The 27,918-nt window shown below is 33.8% G+C and overlaps 1 protein-coding gene across 2 annotated transcripts in view; it reads right to left on the minus strand.

Moving 5' to 3' along the window:
- Positions 1-601: 601 nt before the first annotated feature.
- Positions 602-27,918, minus strand: part of nedd4a (NEDD4 E3 ubiquitin protein ligase a) — a 48,450-nt gene continuing 21,133 nt past the window's right edge. For both annotated transcript variants that reach the window (XM_067390633.1, XM_067390634.1), the window contains 24 exons: positions 24,825-24,875; positions 19,827-19,888; positions 19,468-19,570; positions 17,537-17,700; positions 15,711-15,831; positions 15,475-15,624; positions 14,044-14,115; positions 13,568-13,687; positions 11,956-12,189; positions 11,687-11,764; positions 11,528-11,582; positions 10,343-10,401; positions 9,928-9,993; positions 9,399-9,628; positions 8,374-8,495; positions 8,111-8,181; positions 6,780-6,875; positions 6,582-6,655; positions 6,317-6,377; positions 6,176-6,235; positions 5,994-6,101; positions 4,737-4,833; positions 4,539-4,611; positions 602-1,742 (listed from right to left, as the gene is read on the minus strand). In XM_067390633.1, the coding sequence (XP_067246734.1) occupies positions 1,640-1,742; positions 4,539-4,611; positions 4,737-4,833; positions 5,994-6,101; positions 6,176-6,235; positions 6,317-6,377; positions 6,582-6,655; positions 6,780-6,875; positions 8,111-8,181; positions 8,374-8,495; positions 9,399-9,628; positions 9,928-9,993; positions 10,343-10,401; positions 11,528-11,582; positions 11,687-11,764; positions 11,956-12,189; positions 13,568-13,687; positions 14,044-14,115; positions 15,475-15,624; positions 15,711-15,831; positions 17,537-17,700; positions 19,468-19,570; positions 19,827-19,888; positions 24,825-24,875 (2,430 nt within the window). In that variant the 3' untranslated portion in view covers positions 602-1,639. The remainder of the gene's footprint in view (positions 1,743-4,538; positions 4,612-4,736; positions 4,834-5,993; positions 6,102-6,175; positions 6,236-6,316; positions 6,378-6,581; positions 6,656-6,779; positions 6,876-8,110; positions 8,182-8,373; positions 8,496-9,398; positions 9,629-9,927; positions 9,994-10,342; positions 10,402-11,527; positions 11,583-11,686; positions 11,765-11,955; positions 12,190-13,567; positions 13,688-14,043; positions 14,116-15,474; positions 15,625-15,710; positions 15,832-17,536; positions 17,701-19,467; positions 19,571-19,826; positions 19,889-24,824; positions 24,876-27,918) is intronic.

Below are 27,918 nucleotides of genomic sequence, written 5' to 3' on the forward strand. Positions count from 1 at the left end.
CAATACGACTGATGAGTGTTTTCTCCTTAAAACTGCAGTGAAAAAAGAAATCAATGTTGTCTACGACGTCACAAACTACCTTGTAACCAATCACGTCAACATGCTGGTGGGCTTTAGCATATCATTAACAGCGAACTAGCAGAGAGAATCCAGGTTATTGTGGTATATTTTTAATTAAAAAATACATGCTACTTTCTACCAAAAGGGGGCGCAATATCGCAGTGAAGCTAATTTGCATATTCATTGATCATTATATATTAAATGAGGCAAAGGTGTAGTTACATTCAAGCTATTTTAATGCATGAAGAATTTTTTTTCACTGGAAAAAACGTTTAAATGTGTCATTTTGGTGATCAAAGATGAGTTTTAAGGGATAAAATTATTGGCAACAGGGGGACTTTAAATGCATACAAAATAAAAATGTACTTTCTTATGTACTTTCTAAAAGAAGATGGTCTTCCCCAGCTTTCTTCCTTAAACATTTCCTGAAAAAGATTTTTTTGTAAACTATATGTATTATTACAACTGCTTTACAAATCCTAGTATGTATTGTAAATAAAGACTTCACAAACCCCAATGAAGACATATGGAAAGAGTCGTTTTCATTTTATTAATTGTCCAAAAATACGCAGCCATAAAGATCGGCGTGACAATTAAAACGAGCACAATTTACATTAAAATCAAAGACACTTTTGCTCATAAAGCTTTGATAGAAAACCCTTTCTGAAACTCGCTCTCATCAGTGCTGTAGAAATGCAGTTCATATAGTAGCGTCTAATTATACAACAGTACAGACGATAAAAGTGTTTCTCCATTTAAAGTTGCTCAAATAGTTTATATTACAAACGAAGGCAAAGTTATTTAACAGTCCGATGCGTTTCTCGTGAGACAAAACATGCTTACTTTAAGCAATATTTATGCTGTAAACATTTAGAAAATGATTTAAAGCAATGATTCGTCACAAAATCACATGACTGAGGTGATCTATGTACAGTAAGACTGGAAACGTTTGTTTTTAGAAAAGTGCTTCAACCTTCAAAAGCAGTACAAAAAAAGGTGATTTTAATAATCATATGGTTTTCAAAAGTGGGGTATATGTAAACAAAAAACCATGTAAACAAAGTCAAAGTGAGAAAAGAGAACGATTAAGAGCAAATATTGAGAAAAGTCAGATAATGATGACTTGATACGTTTTTAAAAACATTCAAAATCAAAAAATGACATTACTTATACAGATACCAAAAACATAATGGCATCATACTGTGTATTTTGGGAAATATTCACTTGGCCGTGATCACATCTATAAATGCGTGACTTAAAAGCTCATATAAGAAATATACAATTCCTTAATTATGCTCAAAAGCATAGATATGATCAAATCTATAGATATTGTAGGTAGAAACATACAGCTGTATGCAGAGGTACATTACAAAACGTTATGCTGTAAACATCATAAACATACAGATTTGTCCTCGAGAGTCTGAATCAGATCAGCTGTCATAACACCAGTGTTCACCAGATCATCTTGCCAGTCGTCCTTCTTTCCTGTAGAGCCGCACGCACACGTGTGCCGCCCGCTTTAAACCCGACAGTCGTGATGCTGTCGCCATGGTTACGCTGTTGCCGTGGCAGTCGGGGTCTAATCCACTCCATCAAAGCCCTGAGCGTTCTCTATCGCCATGTGCAGTTTCTCACGAAGCTCCTCGAACGACTCGTACGGAGGGAGATCTAACCGGTTGAAACTGATGGAGAGACACAGAATAACACATCAATGATTTGAAAGTGACAGACAGACACGTGCAGACAGTAGGGGTGTGTGATATTGACAAAAAATGATATCTCAATATTTTTCTCGATAATTAGATGGGTACTGTGTGGGTCCTAACACCCCAGTATAGTGATGGGGACACTATACTGACAAAAAGCACCGTCCTTCGGATGAGACGTTAAACCGAGGTCCTGACTCTCTGTGGTCATTAAAAATCCCAGGATGTCCTTCGAAAAGAGTAGGGGTGTAACCCCGACATCCTGGCCAAACTTGCCCATTGGCCTCTGTCCATCATGGCCTCCTAATCATCCCTATACACTGATTGGCTTCCTCACTCTGTCTCCTCTCTACCAATAAGCTGGTGTGTGGTGGGCGTACTGGCGCAATATGGCTGCCGTCGCATCATCCAGGTGGATGCTGCACATTGGTGGTGGTTGAGGAGATTCCCCCTTCAATATGTAAAGTGCTTTGAGTGCCCAGAAAAGCGCTATATAAATGTAAGGATTATTATTATTATTATTATAGATGATGTGTTGTATCTTGGCAGGTTTAGGACTGCCGTGGACAGCTGATGCCTAAAGTTTTTGATATTCTTCATATTCTGTGTGGTGGTCAGTTTGTAGCAGTGACAGAAATGATCTTTTCCAATAAGTTTAAATTGATTTTTACCTTTTATGGGCATTTTTACCTTTATAAAGCTGTTTTTTTTTCATGCAAATAGCAATCCGCCATGGTGCAAGAGCACCTGGCTTTCATAGGTTATGGGAGATGACACTCTGATTGGTTTATTGCATGTTACACCCAAAATGCACCCATGGCTAGGTACAACCCTTTTGGATCATGTGCCTGGCACACCGACCATTTTTTCAGTCGTTAAACAAGCAAAAGTGGATTCAGGCATGCCCTGAGTGCACCTGCGCCATGAGCTTCAGACCATAAGCTTAGATTTTTAAAGGTGCCCTAGAACCAGTTTTAACAAGATGTAATATAAGTCTAAGGTGTCTCCTGAATGTGTCTGTGAAGTTTCAGCTCAAAATACCCCATAGATTTTTTTTAATTCATTTTTTAACTGCCTATTTTGGGGCATCATTAAATATGCGCAGATTCAGGCTGCGGCCCCTTTAAATCGTGCACTCCCTGTTCCCAGAGCTCTCAACTATAATACAGTGCATAAAGTTCACACAGCTAATATAACACTCAAATGGATCTTTACAAGATGTTTGTTATGCATGCTGCATGCATACATCGGATCATGTGAGTATAGTATTTATTTGGATGTTTACATTTGATTCTGAATGAGTTTGATAGTGCTCCGTGGCTAAAGCTAACATTACACACTGTTGGAGAGATTTATAAAGAATGAAGTTGTGTTTATAAATTATACAGACTGCAAGTGTTTAAAAATAAAAATAGCGACGGCTCTTGTCTCCGTGAATACAGTAAGAAACGATAGTAACTTTAACCACATTTAACAGTACATTAGCAACATGCTAATGAAACATTTAGAAGGCAATTAACAAATATCACTAAAAATATCACGATATCATGGATCATGTCAGTTATTATCGCTCCATCTGCCATTTTTCACTGTTGTTCTTGCTTGCTTACCTAGTCTGATGATTCAGCTGTTCACAGATCCAGACGTTAATACTGACTGCCCTTGTCTAATGCCTTGAACATGAGCTGGCATATGCAAATATTGGGGTCGTACATATTAATGATCCCGACTGTTACGTAACAGTCGGTGTTATGTTGAGATTCGCCTGTTCTTCGGAGGTCTTTTAAACAAATGAGATTTATATAAGAAGGAGGAAACAATGGAGTTTGAGACTCACTGTATGTCTTTTCCAAGGACTGAACTCTTGTTATTCAACTATGCCGAGGTAAATTCAATTTTTGATTCTAGGGCACATTTAAAATAGGGCCCAAAGTGTTGAATACTGATATTTTGTAATGATTTAAAAAAATTAAAAGATACTTTAAATGTGAAATTTAAACCGCCAATAGGTGGCAGCAAGTCACTATTAATGAGTGAGTCATTGAATTTCAACCGATTCATTTAAATGGCTGATTAATTCAGGAATGAAGCATTTGAATTGTCTTAAAGGGTGAGTCATTGAATCATTCATTCAAATGATTTGTTTATTCATTAATGAAACACCGGCGTGTGTAGCTAAGAGATACAAAACAGTTTTTTGGGGGTTCTTTGTTTGGGTCTATTTTTATTGGCGAAATAGAGCAAAAACAAGTGTCTAAAATGTAAGTGAATTAATATTAAAGGGGACCTATAATTCCCCTTTTACAAGATGTAATATATGTCTTCCAGAATGTGTCTGTGAAGTTTCAGCTCAAAATCCCCCACAGATCATTTATTATAGCTTGTAAATTTTGCCCCTATTTGGGTGTGAGCAAAAACACGCCGTTTTTGTGTGTGTGTCCCTTTAAATGCAAATGAGCTGCTGCTCCCGCCCCCTTTCAAGAAGAGGGCGGAGCTTTAACAGCTCAACAACAACAAAGCTGGAGAATCTCATGCAGTAAAATGAGGATTGTCAGTAACGGTGTTCAGCCTTACATTGTCCAAACCGGAGTCGACACTGATGGAGAGACTCAGGAAGACGTTTCTGAATGGTTAGTGGATAAATTTATGTGTGTTTTTGTAAAGTGAGGGACATATTCAATGTCAGATCGCACATCGCTGCAACAACAATCACGATATTATCGTTGATTATATATATATCGCACACCCCAAGCAGACAGACAGATCTCTCACCATGTGTGTGCTCGGGGCAGTTTGTCCCGCGCGCCCCACTGTTCGATGGTGAACAACTGCGGCCCGTTGGATCCTGATAAATCAGCAGAAACACAATATTTCACTTTATCAACCAAACTGAAAAGCCATGCAATGAATAATTAACATGTGAAGAGTGATCAATATTAATGAGCTTCGTGAGATGGGGGCGGGGCTTACCGTAGAGCTCAGCAAAGCCGTTCATTGGTACGCGGGACGTGCCCGTCACAAACTGCAGCAAACGGATTCGCTTTTCTGCATCCATCAGCAGCACCGTCTGAAATCCCATAAACAATGAGCCTCTACGTTAAATCTGACCACTACGCTGTTTTTTCTTCATTCTGATTATTAGTAATAATAAATGTAAAAGTTGTGCTATAATTTTGCTTTTTTATTAAAGCAATAAAGCACACAAAGCTGTGCATTACAGTGATTTTACCATGGTCAAGGGGGTTTTAGGTACTTGCTATAGCATTAGTCGTGGTAAAAATTATTATAACTTAAATGCTCTAGTGGCTCATTACTTTACAAGTAGAATTATGAGTTTAGAAACATCATGCATTAATTGAACTTTTTTTTTATGTCTTTTTGAAAGTATTTTTCTTATTCACTATGGTAATCCTACGGAAGAGGATTAGGGCCAAGCAATAATAAAAAAATAAAACCATCTCGAGATTAAAGTTGTTAAATTTTGAGAAAAAAAGTCAAAATAAAATGTTGAGAATAAAGTCATTAAATTATGAGAAAAAAGTCGTTAAATTACAAGAAAAAATTCGTTAAATCACGAGAACAAATTCGTTAAATTATGAGAAAAATGTCGTTAAATTTCGGGAAAAAAGTCGAGATAAAATGTTGAGAATAAAGTTATTAAATTACGAGAAAAAAGTCATTAAATTATGAGAACAAATTCGGAATTTAACGAATAAAATACATTTTATTTAAAAAATTCTCTCGAAATTTAACTAATTTGTTCTCGTAATTTAACAACTTTTTTCTCATAATTTAATGACTTTATTCTCAACATTTTATCTCAACTTATTTCTCGAAATGTAACGATTTTTTTTCGCAATTTAACGAGTTTATTCTCAACATTTTATCTAGACTTTTTTCTCGAGATTTAACAAGTTTTTTCTCGTAATTTAACTAATTTGTTCTCGTAATTTAACAACTTTTTTCTCATAATTTTATGACTTTATTCTCAACATTTTATCTCAACTTTTTTTCTCGAAATTTAACAACTTTAATCTCTAGATGGTTTTATTTTTTTTATCATTGCTTGGCCCTAATCCTCTTCCGTATAATCCAGAGCCAAAGCACAACCAAAACAATATTCTGCCTCAAAATGCATGTATTTTTATTTTTTAACCACTAGATGGCCAAAAGTGTACCTTTAAGTTTGATTTTTAATGATTAAAAAAACCAAGAATCAAATCTGACCTTCCAGAACCAGATGATGGCGGGGTGATTTGGGTTGTAGCCGTTTTTATATTTCGTGTTTTCTCTCCAGTCGTTGACGTCCACGTCTCCTAAGCCACACATCAACAGCTGAGAAACACAGACAGGTCAGTCAGGGTTTTGAGAGCTCAGATGAATAAAGTTACTAAAGCAGACGGTCTCACCTCCAGCTCATTTTCATCAAAGATCTTGATCAGGTCCTGAGGGATCAGCTCATAGAAACCCTGCAGATGAAACACCAAGGAATAAGTCAGTGAAACTCAGTGGGCGGCAGTGAACCGAACTGACTGAATGAGCATCTGTACCTCCTTGAAGGCTGTCATCTGTCTCTGGATCCGATCTACAAATCTCCACTGCATCACCAGACTGTGAACACACACCAGAGGAGATAGCAGTATTATATCCTGAAACATGCAAAGCCTGTTGTTCATCTAGCAAACACCACTAACTCAAAATCATCACATTGACGACACTGATGGCTTAGGAGATAAAGATTTCTAGTATGTGACCCTTCATAAGTGTCAGATGTGTTGTGGTTTGTGTGTGCCACTAGAGGGTGCTAAAACATACTGAATATACTCCTTTTTGTTGGTGTCACTGACGACAATCTCAGCACCTTCTGGCTTCAGCTCGTGCTGGTGCGTCTGCAGAAGAGATTTAAAATCATTTACTCTTCTTTACATATGTATGGTTTCAGAAGTATTGGGATATGAACGGACTACTCTTGGTGTTCATGGAGCTTAAACAGTGTAAAACAGAGTAGATTACCTGTCCAAAAAGCTCCTCGTCGATGGCGAACCGGAGGTCCAGGTCTGTGGGGTCGTTCTCCAAAATCCATCGGAGGGAATTAAAATACTCGCTGTCCTGAAATGATACGACCAAAAACTACAGGTTGACAAGTGTCTGATAACTGAGCGCGAGTGACTAAACCAAAGCTTCATGGGACATTAACCACATCATTAGTGGTAACAGCCCTCTCATGTGTTAAAGTATAACTTTTATGACTTACTAATAACCCAGAGGCACTGATATTTTGTGGAATTAAATACTACTCCACTGTACACATTGAAAAAACGCATTTATTGTGTGGATATCCTATTTAAAAGTCCTATATAAGTTTTCCTGTATCTTATAATTTTAAGATATAAATCTAATTAAATACATTAAAAATTAACAATTTAACTGATAAATAAAAAAAAATTTAAACATTAGATAAAATAAATGCATAAAGATATATAATATATATTTTTTATTATTTTTTATAATATTAATTATAATATTATAAATAATATATATATATATATATATATATATATATATATATATATATATATATAGAGAGAAATTATAATTAATTATAATATATAATTATATAAATTATAATTAATATATATATTTATTATTTTATATATATATATATATATATATATATATATATATTTTTTTTTTTATTTATATATCTTATTTTTCTTTATGGATTTTTTTTATCTTTATGCATTTATTTGATCTAATGTTTATTTTTTTTAAATTTATTTATCAGTTAAATTATGTTAATTTTAGTTTAATTAATTATGTAAAAAAAAAAAAATATATATATATTTATATATAATACAAATAAATTAGATCAAAATAAAATAGTGCAAAATGCACTTCTACAACCTACTGAAAACTATTAAACATTTAAGCAGGGATGAAAGGAAATAGCTGAAAAGCATTTTTTAGTAAAAGATTCTGTCTACCATTTAGTAAAAAAGTGAATTATGAGAACAGAAGTACAGTATACATTTACTTCAACAAGTGTCCAGATAAAATGTCTATTTGAGCACATTGCATTGTGGGATACAGTATCTCACATAGTCATATACTGTACAATAAATATTTGGAAAATGCTGTAAGTCATCCAAATGCATGCAAAATAAATAAATAAATAATATTCACTGTGCACGTTATACACACTGCAGAAGTAGTATGCTATTTTGTAGGTAGTATGGTAGTATGCTGGAATGGAATGATAATATGCTATAGCTGTTCTCTCTGAAAAAGGACAAAAGTGAGGTTTAGAATTGATGCTGATTGGTTCAGGTGTGGCTGTCACTCACCACTGACTCCATATCCTGTAACGTGATTGGCTTCTGCAGCATCATCTTGTAGAAGGGCCGGATGAAGAATGCTGTGCAGACAAGTACAACAAAAAACATTTAAGAGCAGCATAAGATAAATGAGGAATGACAGAATTATCATTTTTGCTACATTTAGATGTTTCAGTGAATCAGTCTGCAGGCACACAGTGTGTTGAGAGCCACAGTGAAGAACTGTGAATATGAGTTGTGGGTATTTATATTGGTCTTGACAGGTTACTTACCATCCAAAAGCTTCCCGTGATAAACGGCCATTCCAGCCACCCGGCCAATGAACTTAAAATACGACAGGTGGTCCTCATTACACAGACCAGAGTTAGGGTTGATCTGCAGGGTGTAGTTGTCCCTGCAACATGCACACGGCACATCTTTAAAGGCTATCTTTGAAAAGGTTTTTCCATGCAAAAAGGTTTTTAGCAAGCAAAACACTCAAGAGTCTATGGACCCTTTTCACAGACAGAATTCTGTAGTCTCGGATCTTCCTCTGCATGGTTTTTGTGTAAAATAAAATAATAAAATAAAATAAAATTGTATATAAAAAAATTACAATTAAAAAATGGTTATATTATATGAAGTATCATATAAATAATATAATATATTATAATTATATCAATATATTATAATAAATAAGATTGTATGTGTGTGTGTGTGTGTGTGTGTGTGTGTGAGTGAGAAATGTATAACTGAAGTGATAAAATAATATAAAATATTTTTTTTAAATATTGTATAAAATTTAGTCTGAGGGAGTGACGGCAAATTTGACATCAATTGGTATAAATAAAATTAAAACAAAAAATAAATAAAACATTTTATATAAAAAATTACAAATAAAAAATGGTTATATTATATAAAGTATAATATAATATATTATAATTATATTAATATAATTATAAAATATGTTATAATAAATATAAAAGATTGTTAAAATATTAAATAAAATTTAAATAAATTAATATATGTAAAGTTTATATATATATATATGCGCGTGTGTGAAGTATATAACTGAAGTGATAATATATATATATATATAATTTTTTTTTTATATATAATATATAAAAATTGGTCTGAGGGAGTGACGGCAAATTTGACATCTTTCCTTCTGACCACAGTTATCAATCTCTTGATATTTTTTCCTCCTTTGGAAAGTCATAGAAACATAATTTTCTTTTGCTTCTGCTTCTGAGAGCACTGGAAATGTGAAAAGGGTCCATTTATATAAAAAAGATTATAAAAAAGTTCCATCGCTCACGTGGCAGAATACTCAAACAGCCCATAATATGGGTTGAACATCTCCTTGGAGATCAGGAAGAACCATTCCCGGGCCACGCCCCCATAGTCCAGCCCCTTCTCCCCCTCAAACTCCACCCAGAGGCGGGCCTTCAGCAGGTCCGAGCGTTTGACGGCCAGGATGCGTCTGTACGAGTCCTCCAGAAGAGCGTTACGTCTCACATTCAGCTCGAAGCGGTTCGGGATGTCTGACTGGAGATGGAATACAAGATTGATTTTGATTTTATATTTATCCATTGGGTGGATACATGGATCAAACATGTTATGTGATGACATTATTGATTAAAATGATTTTCCAGCCCACACAGTATTGCACAAAATAAGCATTCTGATGAAAGATAATGAAAACAAACAACTGATCCCTTTAAAATAATGTGGAGGAAATAATAATCAAAATAAGACCATGAATGATTTTTAAGAGTGTTCATCTGAATGGGACAGGAAAACCCCAAAAGCCTGAAATGGACTGAACGTGAAGGACAGAGACGCACCGGTTTCTTCAGTTTCTTGCGGAAGTACTCGTACTTCTGTTTATAGTCTCTGGAGTAAGGCACGGCCTGAAATAAAGCAGAACACAATCATTTCGCCAATAATCCACGAGTTCTTATCTGCTCAGATGTTGAGTGTTCCTGACCCGACAGAGATCATTCAACTCATCCAGGACGAATATAACTTCCCCTCCCCTCATGACAACAAGCACAAACCCCTTACAGGAAATGAATGGGAAGAAATGGACAGGGTTTCAAGCTCAGAATACTTTTAGAAACAAGATATGGCAAAGATTATTGTGCGTTACAGCAGTCCGTCTCAATTTGATCCATTAATGGCTTAAAGATCCGTTTCTATTGGCTCGGTCTGTAATGCCTGACTGTACATGACCATTAACAGAAACTGAAAACCACTTACTGGACCAGTGATGGCTGAATTCTGTAGTCTTGGATCTTCCCACTGCGTGACTTTTGTGTCTAAAAAAAAACAAAAAAACAAATACAAAAAAATAAAGTAAAATAAAGAGTACAAATATATTTTAAATAAAATGCAACTAAATAAATAAATAAATAAATAAAGAATGAATAATAATGTAATGATAAATATGATTATATTACAGTACGGTATACAATTATATATTATATATATATATATATATATATATATATATATATATATATATATATATATATATATATATATATATATATATATATATATATATATATATATAAAAAAAACTTTTTTAAATATTAAAATTTAAATAAATAATATCACGAATATGCTTATATACAGTACGGTATACGATATATTAGTGTGAATATATATAATGATAGAAGTTATAAATGAAATAATTAAATAAGTTTATAAATATAAATGAAAAAAAAAAAAAAAAAAATTATATATATATATATATATATATATATATATATATCTCAAAAAGATTTTTTAAATATTAAATAAATAAATAAATAAATAAATAATGAATAATATAATGATAAATATATTACAGTACGGTATACAATTATATACGATTTTTTAAATATTAAAATTTAAATAAATAATATCATGATAAATATGCTTATATTACAGTATGGTAGGGTTAGAATATATGTGTGAATATATATATATATATATATATATATATATATATATATATATATATATATATATATATATATATATATATATATATATATATATATATATATATATATATATATATATATAGAAAAGTTATAAATAAAGTAATTAAATAAGTTTATAAATATAAATGAAAAAAAAAATATTTATAGGACAGTTATAAATGAAATAATATGTATTAACTTTTAATGAAATTATAGATTAATGAAATTACATTATATAGTATATTATTATATATCATATAGTATATTATAATATATATATATATATGGGTTTTTTGGGTTGGTGTGGTTATGAATGGTGTGAATGGCACAAATTTTTCTGCTAGTGCACTTTAATATTTTGTTTTCAATTCTCATGTAAATCTTCAGTAAAAATCTTGTTCAATGGACTTTGAACTCTGCATTTGTTTGGTGTGCGGATTCCCTTTTTTTCAGTGGTTATGAATGTGACACTTACTGTGATCGATGTAGAAGATTCTGCCGTCACTATGTACTCGCTCCTCCCAACCAGGCTATAAGACACACACACACACACCTTTTCAACCTTTGCCCTGAACACCATGTCAATAAAACCAAATAATGATTATGACATCAGCGATGACATCATCCGTCTTACCGGCAGTGGGCCGAGGTCAGTGGGGTCAAGGGAGACTCTCCTCCTCATTTGCACGGGAACCTTCAGCCGGGGGTCATCCTGTGATGGAACAGGAAACAGGTTGGCAAACAGGAAGTCCATTTCAGCGTGAACAATGGGGCAATGAAACAATCCACAGGAAAACGGCAAAAGTAAAGTAATGTGACTAATTATTACAGTCATTTACCGTATCATGGCAATGCCATGGAATATCATGTCCAAAAAAGTATTTCTGTTAGTGTCTGTCTTACCCATGTGGTGGTCTTAGTGTTGTGGTCTATGAAAAACGGCCGTCCGTTCGGAGCGCTGCGCACCTCCCAGCCGGTCGGCATCAGTCCCACGTGCTCCGGCGTGAGAGCGTGTGCGTGCTGCGGGGACACGTCCGGGGAGAGCAGGGGCGGAGCATAGCCCGTGGGATTCTGGGAGAGAGACATGGCACCGCCCGTCACCGCTGCTGCCGCCGCCTCAGAGGGTGGCTGTATGAGCTGAAATACAGAGGTCAAAGTTCAGGAAGACTGATGAGGCTGAGAAATATTCTGCTTTATCACTGCCACAAATTATGACCACACAATTAAACAAAATTACAAAGAAATCACAAAGTGAATTTATCTGGTGCTTTCAACGTCCCAGAATGCAACATGCAGCAACCATCTTCCCAAACTTGTAAAGAGACGCACTTATAAACTGGCTGTTGTACAAAAGAGAAGCTTTAAAGACAAATCAAGTTTTTAATGTTGTTTATATGTCTATGTGGTGTTTTTAATGTGCTTCAAGACAAACCATATGCAAATTCAGTACTTTCTCCTTAAAACTGCAGTGAAAAAAAACAAAAAAAAAAACACGGTTCCTGACTTCACGAACTACATTGTAAACCAATCAAGTCAACGTGTGATCATCCACAAGTGGATCTCTGAGATGCTGTAAGTGGAGGCGGGGCTAATTTGCATATTCATAGAACTGCGTATACTAGGATTTTTCAGGGATAAAATTATTGACTACAGGGGGACTTTAAGCCTTCCTGCATTAAAATAGGTATAAATAAAAAAATAAAAAAATAAAAGAGTACAAAAAACAAAAAAGTATATATATATATATATATATATATATATATATATATATTATTTATTTATTTTTACTGTACTATATATATATATATATATATATTATATATACACACACACACACAAATACAATACGGTAAATAAATTAATTAATTAATTATATTATATATATATACAATATGTACTATACATGGTTTTACGCCAAAATAAAAAGCTTAATGGTTTAAAATTGACAAATGAATAAATTAAGATAATCATATAATTACTTCTGCAAAATATAATTCTTCTTGTTATTATTATAACATTATTTTCTGAAATACTTTATATATTTTATAAATACTTAATACTAAATATTCTTTATATTTCTTATAAACTCTTATAAAAATTTCTTATACTTAATATTTAATATTTTACAGTGCAATATTACAATAGTAGTTTCTTATTTTATTTTATTTAATATTTTTATTTAATAATAATTCGTTTTATTATTAATTATAACTATTGTCACTTCTATTGTTGATTTAATAATAATTACTAAATTATTGTTTAGATTCAATAGTATTAATAGTTATAATAATAATAAAAACAATAACAAATAAATAATAATAATTATTATTATTTTATACTTGTATATAAATAAAACAATTTTGGGCCATACAAATAAGCAAAGCAAACCTGTAGCTTAAAAAAAAAAAAAAAAAACATTTTAAAATTGCAATTGAAATTATTGTTTATTATTTAACATTATTTCCCCCAAATTGTGCAGCCCTACCACAAATGCTGTTCACAGAGCTTTCTGTACCTGAATGAGTGGCCGTGTCCAGGTCGTCATTCTGCTGTTGTGATTGACGTAATAAAGTCTCCCTTTACTGTCCTGCTTTTCCTCCCATCCCGGTGGCAGCCCGGCAGAGGTGGGTAATAACTAAAGAGAAGAACGGAAAAGGATATTCTGAGTAACAAAATGAAAATATAGCAAGGGGTGAAATGAGGAGAGCAAAAAAAGGAAACAATCCATTACAGATTGTCTGTTTGGTTCATAAATAGCCATCAGTCAGCTGTTTGCCTCTCAAACACACTGTCCTCTGGGAGCAGATGTGAGCGGAGCTGCAGCTGAGGTGATGTATTGCGAGGTTCAGGGCATGCTGGGAAATCTGGGGCAGCTAAGATTACACATCATGTGCTGAGAGACTGAGCAAAACACTGCTGAAACTAGAGCACACGGCGAGAGTTCGGACTGGCCTCGGACGGATATATATATGAATGTTTTAGTACTCTCACCACGGGGTGAACAGGATGCTCTTCCACCGTGAGGGTCTGTCCACTTCCTCTGCGGCTGCCGTGACCCTGCGGCTGAGAAAAACAACAGTTTTACAAAATCTGAGATGAAACTACACACTCTGTTATGTTAAATGTACTGTAACACTGACTTTACATGCACCTTTTATAATGGGATTCTGGCAATACTTCAATCAAACAAACGTGATTAAGCTCATAATTGTAGTAACCATAATTGCTTTAAATTTAATTGCAATAAACAGGCACGTAAACACCTTAATCGCATCATTACCGCTCTGATTAAAAAGTACATGTGTCAGATGTATGGATGACGTGTTGTTTACTTAAGCTTCATGTATGAACTTTGTGACTTTATTCTGAAGTTTTCCCTCCACTCCGACTCGCTGAACTCTCACTCGCAACTTACCTTCATCCAGAGACGGTACGAAGAACATGTAAACAGGAAGTGAAGTGTTTTGCTCGTATCTTATGCAATTAAGACCTCACTCTGATTAGTGTAAAAAACTGCATTAATTGTGCACATATTGACTTTCTATATTACAAAGCAGAATATTTTGGTTCTGGATGCTGATTGGCTGATTCGGTGTTCTGCTAAACATACAGTACACTGACAATTGCGTATATCAATGCGTACATCGCTATTGATCTTATTTTACACATCAGAAGTCATGCTAAATTATCAATATAGTCATTGTTGAACTCAGTGTCACTTGGAGCATCATGGCTCATATGATTCATATGATTGATTCATAAATGAATCATATGATTGATTCATACTGTAAATGAATCAGTCTCTTGCACTGGTCACAAAAATGTCAGGACTTGTGAGGAATATTCCTTATATGACACCACATAAATTTGGCATCTTACATAAATATATGTAAAACTTGCTTTAAGTAGATAGTTAACATGAGTTCTGAAAAATTTATATTAATAATATATTAAAATATAATAATATATAATTATATATTAATATACCATATAATTTATATAATTCTATATTAAAATATAATAATATTGTGAAAAATTATACTAATTTAAAATAGCTGTTTTCTATGTGAATATTTAGTAAAATGCAATTTATTCCTGTGATCAAATCTGAATTTTCAAAGCAGTCTTCAGTGTCACATGATCCTTCAGAAATCAGTCTAATATGATGATTTGCTGCTCAAGAAACATTTCTGATTATTATCAATGTTGAAAACGGTTGTGCTGCTTCAGATTTTTTGTTTTTGGGATTCTTTGATAAACAGAAATTTCAATAGAATAGCATTTACTGAAAATAACTATTTAGTAATATAATAAATGTCACTTTTGATCAATTAAATGTCTTAAAAAAAAACAATTGCTCGCCAAAGACTCTCATGTGTGATGTGTGCGTGCGTGTGTGTGTGTTTGTATGTCTTGACTGACCGTGAGGGATGTTCGTCTGTCGTTTCCTGGCTGCAGTCGGCTGAACTCCTCACAGAATCCTGTGAACTCCATCGGGGAGTGCGGGGGCGGCGGCGAGCGCTCGCTGAGGCTGTACAGCGTGGACTCATCTGCCGTTATGATCTCCCAGCTCTACAAAACACACACACACACACATAGATATGAATGTGTGTCGTTTGTATGTGTGTTCGGAAGAAGTCACAGAAGTGTGTGAGTACCTCAGGTGACTCTCTGCGCTCATGGTTCTCGTCATGTTCAGATATTTGTCTGCGTGTGAGGAACGCCCGCTGGGACTCGTTGTGTGTATCCTGTCTCTGTTCATTGTCTCTTTGAGTGTCCCTGTAAATCAGGACAAAACACACACTTCAGTGCACATAATGACCCAGAAAGACTCAAATAAAACAGGTGAGGGTGCCGCTGAACAGCAGAGAGCAGAGGAAGGAAATAGGAGGCCTGATTGACTTCTGAAGAGTTTTATGTTTTAGGAGTATTGACCTGCTGATTGTTGAAAATCTAAAGAAAATAAATGCATGATGTCACAAGAAACATATTTAGAGAGTCCAAATGATTTGTTATACTGATTATGAAAACTCCTGACCTTGTTTTTTAATGATTTTTTTTATTTATCATTTTTATACAGAGCGAAAGAAAACTATTTTTTTGTTTTTTTTTTTGTTTGTTTTTTTTATTCCCTTTTTTTGTTTTATAAAGTAAAATAAAATACTGACCTTTCAAATGTAAAAATTTTAACATGGCCTTCTGTTTACCAGTCAAAGTGCAGAATGTATATTTGATGTACTTAAAAAAAATAAAAAAAATAAAAAATAAAATCAAAGTTAAAAAAATAAATTAAATAAAACTAAATAATTTAAAAAATAAAAATAAAAAACAAAATATAAAACAGTCAAAGTGCAAAATGCATATTGATGTACTAATAAAATATAAAAACTTCATAATATAAATAAACTAATATAAAAAACAAATAAAAATAATATAAAGTCAAAGTGCAAAATATACATTTGATGTACTACTTAAAAAAGAATAAAAAAAATAAAACTAAATATAAAAAATAAAATAAAAAACAAAATATAAAATAAAGTCAAAGTACAAAATGCATATTTGGTGCACTAATAAAATAAAAAATAAATAAAACTTAATAAAAAATATAAAATATTCAAAGTGTAAAATGCATATTTGATGTACTAATAAAATAAAATTATATAAATAAAATGATATAAAAATAAAATAAATAAAAATAATATAAAGTCAAAGTGCAAAATGTAAATTTGATGTACTAATAAATAAAAAAATAATAAAAAATATAAAAACAAACAAATAAAATACTGAAAATAAATACTTTTGCACAAAAACTATATTTGATGTACTAAAAACAACTTTAAAGGTCATTAGTCAAAGTGCAATGTAAATTTGATATACTAATAAAATAAAAAAATTATATAAATAAAATGATATAAAAATAAAATAAATAAAAATAATATAAAGTCAAAGGGCAATATGTAAATTTGATGTACTAATAAATAAAAAAATAAAAAAAATAATATAAAAACAAACAAATAAAATAAATACTGAAAATAAATACGTTTGCACAAAAAGTATATTTGTACTAAGTACTAAAAACAACTTTAAAGGTCATTAATCAAAGTGCAATGTAAATTCGATATACTAATAAAATAAAAATGTAAAAAAAAAAAACTAAATTAAAAAAATTATAGTAAAATAAATAATGACCTTTTTAAATGTAAAATCTTAACATGGCCTTTTGCACAAATAGTATATTTGATGTACTAAAAACAAATTTAAAAGGTAATTAATGTAAATTGTAATTCAGATGGTCAAACATCACTTTAGGGACACAAAGGTCATGGGGGGTCAAGTCACTCTGATTAAAACAATGTGCCAAATGAATGAAGGCAAAAGATAAATGCAAACATTTACATTGCGCACTGGGCTTGTGCATGTTGTTGAGCTTGTGTATGCATGTTTCTAGTGTGTGTGTGTGTGTTTTTAAGTAGGTGATAATTACTGGATGGTGGGTCTGTGCCACTGTGTGGTCCTGCTCTCATGGTTGACGTAGTAAGTTCGTCCCAGGTTGTCCTGCCTCTCCTCCCAGCCAGGGGGCAGCGCAGGCAGCTGATGGGGATGATGAGGACTGCATAATTCATGGGGCTCCAAAAACTCCCAACCAGGCTACAAGACAGAAATGACCAGAGTATTAAAACATTGTTTGTGTGATCACTTTGTTACCAGCCATTTAACGGTTTTTCATGCACAAATTTCACATAACATCCCCCCTGGAGCACCAGGACCGAGTCTCTTATGAAGGCACAACAGGACTGTGAAATCAGGAACGATTATGCTCCATTAATCTACTGCCGGTGGCACTTCTGAGTGAGTTTTGGATGTCTGGAATCACATCTGTATTTCTTGTATGATATGAACACACCCGACACCAGCGTCAACACGGCCCTCGTACAATGACAGCGGGCTGGAAAAGTACACAGTGACTCTGCTGGTTCTATATTAAAGTTATTGTGCATAAATATAACTCATTTGTTTATGCACAAACAAATGTCAGTTCGCTGAAGGCTTTGTTTCTTTTGTTTGGAAACATGATGACATTCAACGCTAGTTCAAAGAAAGCATATGCATGATCTATAACTGAATGCATACTGTATTTCAAAACAGCAAGACCATAAATCAACTCACCGCCATTATGCTATGATGGTTTCTTAGTGACCTAATATAAAATATGCCTCAGGCCCAAATTTAAAGGGAAATAAATAACAAAATAATAATATGTAATAATAAATATTTTATATAAAAAATAAAATAAAATTCCTGACCTTAAATATGTTGTCTTTACATGATCTCATGTTTCTCAGTAAAAGTGCAAAAATAAAATAAAATAAAATAAAATAAAATTTCTGGCCTTAAAGTTTATATCTTTAGATGATCTCATGTTTCTCAGCAAAAGTGCAAAAAAATAAATAAAAATAAATAAAATAAAATAAAATAAATGAAATAAAAGTCTTGGCCTTTAAGGTAATATCTATACATGATCTCAAGTTTCTCAGGGAAAGTGCAAAAATAAAATAAAATAAAATAAAATAAAATAAAATAAAATAAAATAAAATAAAATAAAATAAAATAAAATAAAATAAAATAAAATAAAATAAAATAAAATAAAATAAAATAAAAATAAGATTCCTGGCCTTAAAGTTTATATTTTTTTCATGATCTCATGTTTCTCAGCAAAAGTGCAAAAAAATAAAAAATAAACAAAATAAAAGTCTTGGCCTTAAAGGTAATATCTTTACATGATCTCATGTTTCTCAGTAAATCAACAAAAATAAAATAATATAAAGCAAAAAATAAAATAAAATGATATAAAATGGCCTTAAAAAGGTAATATCTTTACATGATCTCATGCTTCTCAGTAAAATTGCAAAAATAAAATAAAATAAAGCAAAAAATAAAATAAATTAAAATTAAACAATAGTAACAGTGATGTTTGAGTAAATAACACATTAGATTAACTAAACTAAATACATTAAATACAACTTCAACAAATATTAAATGTACAACACTTTCCGACAACCATAATTCCTGATTTTCCCTTCAAGGACATATAAAGTCTATCTGTCGGAAATTATGTTAGGAAATAACCCACAGCTCAAGGTCAAAACATGTCTGAAAAGCTTTGTGAATAAGGCAGAATTGTGCTTGAGGAAACAGATACAATGTTTCATGGCCTCTCCATCCAACACAAACACTTGAAGGAAGTCCTGCTGTGAACTACAGTACATCAATAATGATACTTCCTTTAAACAAAAGCAGATCAGACACGTTTAAAGATGTAGGAAATCATTAATGTACTGCATACATATACACACAGCTGCGCTATGTGTGTTTGTTACCAAAGCTTTTGTGCGTGTGTGTGAGAATTATTCTTACATCCAGATTCTCGTTCTGTTCAGCAGGGTCGTCCTCTGTATCGCTGTTTTTGGGCAGGTACGTCATCTTCAGTCGCAGATGACCTTTCACCCTCGACTTGTGACTGTATCAAAACAGTTGAACAGATATATCAACATAAGACTTATACCAAAAAAAGATTGTTTTTCACTGAAGTGTATCAACGGTGTTGATGTGTACATGTTTCAAACGAAAACAGTACACAGATTCATTATGTCATAGCAGGTCAAAGGGCTCAAAACAATGAAGTCAGTGAACGTTAAGGTAAAAACCATCATGTTTGGGGAATAAAGCATGCAGGTATACAGGTGGTGAAAACTGCAGTAAAATCTCCTGCTAACCTTCTCGGGTGCAACAGGAAGTCCTTGAAAGTGTACGGCCTTTCATTGTTCGGATTTTCTGTCTGTAAATATATATATAAAAATATCAAATTATTGAAATATTGTAGCATAATTAGTAACAGTATATACATATATACATACATATATACAGTACAGTCCAAAAGTTTGGAACCACTAAGATGTTTAATGTTTTTAAAAGAAGTTTTGTCTGCTCACCAAGGCTACATTTATTTAATTAAAAATACAGTAAAAACAGTAATATTGTGAAATATTATTACAATTTAAAATAACTCTGTACTATTATATAAATATATTTGACAAAGTAATTTATTCCTGTGATCAAAGCTGAATTTTCAGCATCGTTACTCCAGTCTTCAGTGTCACATGATCCTTCAGAAATCATTCTAATATGATGATCTGCTGGTCAAGAAACATTTATGATTATTTTCAATGTTGAAAACAGTTGTGTACTTTTTTTTCAGGATTCCTTGATGAATAAAAAGTTCAAAAGAACAGCATTTATCTGAAATACAAAGCTTCTGTAGCATTATACACTACCGTTCAAAAGTTTGGGGTCAGTAAGAATTTTCATTATTATTTTTTTGAAAAGAAATTAAAGAAATTAATACTTTTATTCAGCAAGGATGCATTAAATCAATCAAAAGTGGCAGTAAAGACATTTATAATGTTACAAAAGATTAGATTTCAGATAAACACTGTTCTTTTGAACTTTCTATTCATCAAATAATCCTGAAAAAAAAATACTGTACACAAATATTTTGTACAATTGTACACATTAAATGTTTCTTGAGCAGCAGATCAGCATATTAGAATGATTTCTGAAGGATCATGTGACACTGAAGACTGGAGTAATGATGCTGAAAATTCAGCTTTGCATCACAGGAATAAATTACTTTGTCAAATATATTCAAATAGAAAACAGTTATTTTAAATTGTAATAATATTTCACAATATTACTGTTTTTACTGTATTTGTAATTAAATAAATGTAGCCTTGGTGAGCAGATGAAACTTCTTTTAAAAACATTAAAAATCTTAGTGGTTCCAAACTTTTGGACTATACTGTAGAAACAAACAAACAAACAAACAAACAAACAAACAAACAAACAAACAAACAAACAAACAAACAAACAAACAAACAAACAAACAAACAAACAAACAAACAAACAAACAAACAAACAAACAAACAAACAAACAAACAAACAAACAAACAAACACACACACACACACACACACACACACACACACACACACACACACAGAGTTCTTTCTGGTTCTCGAATCTGATTGGCTGAGAGCTGTGTGATATTCTCACAGTATCAGCACTGGTACCGTTTCACCGTTTGTATCACTCCGCTTGCGACGACTGTCATGGCGGTCGAGCAAATCCACCATATTTTTTTTATAAATACTACTTTTCTTATGTCATGAAATGTAGTTTAAAGTGTTTTTTTTTTTAGGTGAGAATGTTGTTATTTAGACCTTTGGTCTTAATCTATTTCTTCTTCCTGAGCAAAACGATTTGGGTTAAGGGGAAAATTAAATTTCATGACATATTTAACTTAAATCCTGTACTAGAGCACTGCTTTTGTATGTTTGACTGAATTATTTGCTTGTGTTTATGTCTTTTATAATGGCTATTTTAATTTAAATATGGCTGTTAATTTAAATATTGTTGTTTAATAAATATTATTTTATATAAATAATATGCCGTATTAAAGGGTCTGTCAGTAGTATCAGGGAAAGTTACATTATTATGCCATTAGGAAGTTGTTTTAGCACTGTGGGAAATCCCCTTAACTTTTAAAAGGACAAAGACAAAGATATCGCTTTCCTCTGCGGACATTCAATCTGATTTTTTATATGGATATAATATTATGGACATTGACCTGAAGAATGAATGCTATATCAGATGCAGGTAAACTCTTAGTCGATCTCACTCTACATATTACAGTGAGTTTCAATGAAGCGGCTCAACGTTTCTTCGTTAATAGTTCTAAAATGACATTTCAGAATTAGTAACAACTATTAGACTGTCAACTTGAGATTTAAACCGAAGTAGCTCTGCACAAAAGAGGGTTTTTAAAGATACTCCGTTGTTGTTTCTTATTTATTTACACATTTGTGCCCTCGAACTGTTGTATAAACGCAATATCACACTCGTAGCCGTGCGACATGGCAATATATATCAGCACAGCTGTGATTCAGCCGTAGGCACAAGGCAAAATTACATTATTACCCCATTAGATGGCGGCAAAGACTCTCTTTATGATTGAGTCAGAACAAGGAAGTTGTTTTAGTGCTGTAGGAAATCCCCTTAACTTTTAAAAGGATAAAGACAAAGATATTGCTTTCCTCAGCGGACATTCAAACTGATTTTTTATAATGGATATAATATTATGGACATTGACCTGAAGAATGAATGCTATATCAGATGCAGGTAAACTCTTTTAGTCAATCTCTCTCATAATACTCTACATATTACAGTGAGTTTCAATGAAGCGACTCAACGTTCCTAGCTCTAAAGTGACATTTCAGAATTAGTAACGGAGGCTTGGACACAAGTGTTAAACATTCAACTTGAGATTTGAATCCGTGGAGGAAGTAGTTCTGCACAAAAGAGGGTTTTTAAAGACAATCTGTTGTTGTTTGTTATTTATTTACACACTTGTGCCGTTGAACTTGTATAAATGCAATATCACACTCCTAGCTGTGCGATATGGCTATATATCAGCACAGCTGTGATTCGGCTGTAGGCACAAGGCCACAGGCTACTTGTGTTATTGCTCATATATAGGAGCAATTATTTCCAATTATCTGTGTAATTCAATTCAAATTTCACATTAAACATTCAATTTATTCAAAAATAGACAGTGCTGAAAATAGTCTACGAAGCACAGAGTCATATGGCTGATATTTTTAAGTCTTAATGTTTATGATCACTCAGCCAACTAACATACACACACACATTCACACATTATATATATATATATATATATATATATATATATATATATATATATATATATATATATATATATATATATATATATATATATATATATATATATATATATATATATAGAGAGAGAGAGAGAGAGAGAGAGAGAGAGAGAGAGAGAGAAAGAGAGAGAGAGAGAGAGTTTAATGTTCACGGTGACTAATAATGAGGTGCAACTGAGCAGTTCCAAAACCAGAAGGTTTATTTTATGATGCCATATTAAAATGGGAGACGTATGAGGTCGACCTTCTAAAAATAACACCTAGATTTAACCTACAGTGGGTACGGAAAGTATTCAGACTCCCTTAAATTTTTCACTCTTTGTTATATTGCAGCCATTTGCTAAAATCATTTAAGTTCATTTTTTCCCTCATTAATGTACACACAGCACCCCATATTGACAGAAAAACACAGAATTGTTGACATTTTTGCAGATTTATTAAAAAAGAAAAACGGAAATATCACATGGACCTAAGTATTCAGACCCTTTGCTCAGTATTTAGTAGAAGCACCCTTTTGATCTAATACAGCCATGAGTCTTTTTGGGAAAGATGCAACAAGTTTTTTACACCTGGATTTGGGGATCCTCTGCCATTCCTCCTTGCAGATCCTCTCCAGTTCTGTCAGGTTGGATGGTAAACGTTGGTGGACAGCCATTTTTAGGTCTCTCCAGAGATGCTCAATTGGGTTTAAGTCAGGGCTCTGGCTGGGCCATTCAAGAAGTTGTTGTGAAGCCACTCCTTCGTTATTTTAGCTGTGTGCTTAGGGTCATTGTCTTGTTGGAAGGTAAACCTTCGGCCCAGTCTGAGGTCCTGAGCACTCTGGAGAAGGTTTTCGTCCAGGATATCCCTGTACTTGGCTGCATTCATCTTTCCCTCGATTGCAACCAGTTGTCCTGTCCCTGCAGCTGAAAAACACCCCCACAGCATGATGCTGCCACCACCATGCTTCACTGTTGGGACTGTATTGGACAGATGATGAGCAGTGCCTGGTTTTCTCCACACATACCGCTTACAATTAAGGCCAAAAAGTTCTATCTTGGTCTCATAAGATACCATCTGAATCTTATTTCTCACCATCTTGGCAAACTCCATGCAGGCTTTCATGTGTCTTGCACTGAGGAGAGGCTTCCGTTGGGCCACTCTGCCATAAAGCCCTGACTGGTGGAGGGCTGCAGTGATGGTTGACTTTCTACAACTTTCTCCCATCTCCCGACTGCATCTCTGGAGCTCAGCCACAGTGATCTTTGGATTCTTCTTTACCTCTCTCACCACGGCTCTTCTCCCCCGATAGCTCAGTTTGGCCGGACGACCAGCTCTAGGAAGGCTTCTGGTCGTCCCAAACGTCTTCCATTTAAGGATTATGGAGGCCACTGTGCTCTTAGGAACCTTAAGTGCAGCAGAATTTTTTTTGTAACCTTGGCCAGATCTGTGCCTTGCCACAATTCTGTCTCTGAGCTCTTCAGGCAGTTCCTTTGACCTCATGATTCTCATTTGCTCTGACATGCACTGTGAGCTGTAAGGTCTTATATAGACAGGTGTGTGGCTTTCCTAATCAAGTCCAGTCAGTATAATCAAACACAGCTGGACTCAAATGAAGGTGTAGAACCATCTCAAGGATGATCAGAAGAAATGGACAGCACCTGAGTTAAATATATGAGTGTCACAGCAAAGGGTCTGAATACTTAGGACCATGTGATATTTCAGTTTTTCTTTTTTAATAAATCTGCAAAAATGTCAACAATTCTGTGTTTTTCTGTCAATATGGGGTGCTGTGTGTACATTAATGAGGAAAAAATGAACTTAAATGATTTTAGCAAATGGCTGGAATAATAACAAAGACTGAAAAATTTAAGGGGGTCTGAATACTTTCCGTACCCACTGTATATTAAATGGCAAAGTCAGGAGCTTCAACAAAAGATACAGCAAAAAAAGTAGAGTTCAATACACAAAATATAAAATGATGGCAAACACTCACAGGGATCTGGTGCAGAGGAACATCCACTTGTCCGAGGAAGTCATCCCTCGTCTGCAGAGAATCAAGAAAACAAGATTATGTCACAGAAACAACTGGACATAATACAAATAAAATGAACAAAAAACATTCATACCGACTGAGCTTGAGGAGTCTCAATGTCTCTATCTGTTCACAGCCTATCTATCACTCATCTTACAGACATCTTTTGACTTCAGACAGTATTTAAACATACTGAAACACTCTAGAAATAGCCAAGCAATTACCCAAAACATCCTTTTATTTAGTTTTCCTATAGTTTGAGATTTGTGACAATATGAGCATGCATAAACAGATAAATGGGTCTGATTCATATCTAAACAAACCATTCTAGCACACACAAACACACACACACACACACCATTGCTGAACCCTGCTGAGGTTTAGTTAACCAGAACAAGACCATCAGTTCATACTGTGGTTATTTTCTCCTCTCTTCCTCCATTACACCTCTCATCTCTTTCTTCTTTACACATCCATTTTTAATGCTTGAACCTTCATCTGATTTTCTTTCTGTTCACCATTAATCTACTGCAAATATAACAGTCAAGAAGTGAATCCTAACACTCCAAACAGGCTGCAGTTGTTCATAAAGAGCTGTGTGTTATGAAGACACTGACCTTATCTGAGACTGTACAGTGCTTTCATTGTTTACAGAGATATAAATACATGTGTTATATATAAACAAGGCTTTATAAAAGGTAGACTTCCCATGGTCTAACCCTCAGACTGTGAGCGAGTTAAAAGTAGGCCGAAAGAGAGAGGAAAAAAACAGGGAGCAAGAAAGAGAGAGCTTGTTTTCGGAACAAAATCATTCCCATCCTCAAACCTTTTCCAGCTGCTGCGATTCATTTCAATGCCTGGCTCTCTTATGCTTTTAAATACATTTTATACCAAGCTTTTACACACGCTGTCATTATGTTAACCGAAACAATATGACAAGTTAAATACACGTCATCTAAATGAGGCGTAAAAGCCATCCGCGTTCAAAACGCTGTCAGATGTTTTGTTTTATGGTAGCGAGGGCAACAAGAAAGAACGACTGACCTTACACTAAAACATGTCCATCTACATACAGTATATGACTTCCTTGCAAATGAGTTACTCGCTATCAAACGGTCATTCAGGTTTTTACAGCACTTATAAATCCATGATGATGACTAAAACACATATATTCCCTCCTTCTTAAGGCCAGCCTCACATATTCCTGTTTGCTCTGTATTCGGGTCAAACCACAAATCGGTTCTGCCACTGCGCCGGGCCTCAGATGAGATGACAGACTCGCTCATTGTGCCCCAGTGTAAATGAAATTAAACAGTGTAGTGTAGTCTCTGTTGGTGTCGTCTCAGTAGTTATTAAAGGTGCCCTAGAATGTTTTTTCACAAGATGTAATATAAGTCCAAGGTGTCTCCTGAATGTGTCTGAAGTTTCAGCTCAAAATACCTCATAGATTTTTTTTTAATTATTTTTTTTAAGTACCTATTTTGGGGCATCATTAACTATGCACCGATTCAGGCTGCGGCCCCTTTAAATTGTCGCGTTCCCCGCCCCCGAGCTCTCGACTATAATACATTGCATAAACAAAGTTCACACAGCTAATATAACCCTCAAAATGGATCTTTACAAAGTGTTCGTGATGCATGCTGCATGCATACATCGGATCATGTGAGTATAGTATTTATTTGGATGTTTACATTTGATTCTGAATGAGTTTGAGGCTTTGCTCCGTGGCTAACGGCTAATGCTACACTGTTGGAGAGATTTATAAAGAATGAAGTTGTGTTTATGAATTATACAGACTGCAAGTGTTTAAAAATGAAAATAGTGACGGCTCTTGTCTCCGTGAATACAGTAATAAACGATGGAAACTTTAACCACATTTAACAGTACATATGCTAACGAAACATTTAGTAAGACAATTTTCAAATATCACTAAAAATATCACGATATCATGGATCATGTCAGTTATTATCGCTCCATCTGCCATTTTTCGCTATTGTTCTTGCTTGCTTACCTAGTCTGATGATTCAGCTGTGCACAGATCCAGACGTTAATACTGGCTGCCCTTGTCTAATGCCTTGAACATGGGCTGGCATATGCAAATATTGGGATCATACATATTAATGATCCCAACTGTTACGTAACAGTCGGTGTTATGTTGAGATTCGCCTGTTCTTCTGAGGTCTTTTAAACAAATGAGATTTACATAAGAAGGAGGAAGCAATGGAGTTTGAAAATCAATGTATGTCTTTTCCATGTACTGAACTCTTGTTATGCAACTATGCCGAGGTAAATTTAATTTTTGATTCTAGGGCACCTTTAAAAAAAAAAGATGATTTACTCTATTCAGTACTGCTACCGTAGACGTCAGTGTTTATATCCAAACTATAAACTTTTATCCCAGTACTTCTGTGATAATTTTAATATTTGTATACATTTGTTAATGCTACTGTGTGGTTAAAAAGACTGTTTGTGAAGCTGTGTCATACATACATGACAACTGCTATAGTACAGTATAGTATAGCCAGAACACTGGCATAGTAGGGGAGAGTATAGTATAGTAAGTAACCATAAAAAAACTATGGGGAATACACAACTTTATCCATTGTGAAACAAGGTAACATGTTAGTGAGGCAAAAAGGGAAAACTGTTGTGAAACTATCTGTAAACGATCAGCACCGTCTGCTCCGGTAATGAGTAGGAAAACGGTAAACGATGCCAAACGTTTGAAGAAACTTAATGGAGGAGGCTGAAAGTCAACAATTTTCTGCTACGAGAGAGGCATGACTGTTGGTTTACTACAGTAAAACACCTGACAAACATTTCCTCATGATCACACACATCATTACAGTTTAAATCACATCTAAACGCTACTGAACAAAGTTCATTCTCATTTCTAATCTTTCAGAAGTTGTTTTATGTAAACTAAAAGGACAGACTTTGTTGTCAATCCAGTGGCTTTTTGTGAACCGTATACAGAAGGAAAACCCTGCAACACAAGAGCAGCAAATAACAAATCAACCACAAGTGCTGCATTTCAAACACATATCATCTAAGT

The sequence above is a fragment of the Chanodichthys erythropterus genome, chromosome 7 (assembly GCF_024489055.1).
Source record: "Chanodichthys erythropterus isolate Z2021 chromosome 7, ASM2448905v1, whole genome shotgun sequence".
Taxonomy (NCBI): domain Eukaryota; kingdom Metazoa; phylum Chordata; class Actinopteri; order Cypriniformes; family Xenocyprididae; genus Chanodichthys; species Chanodichthys erythropterus.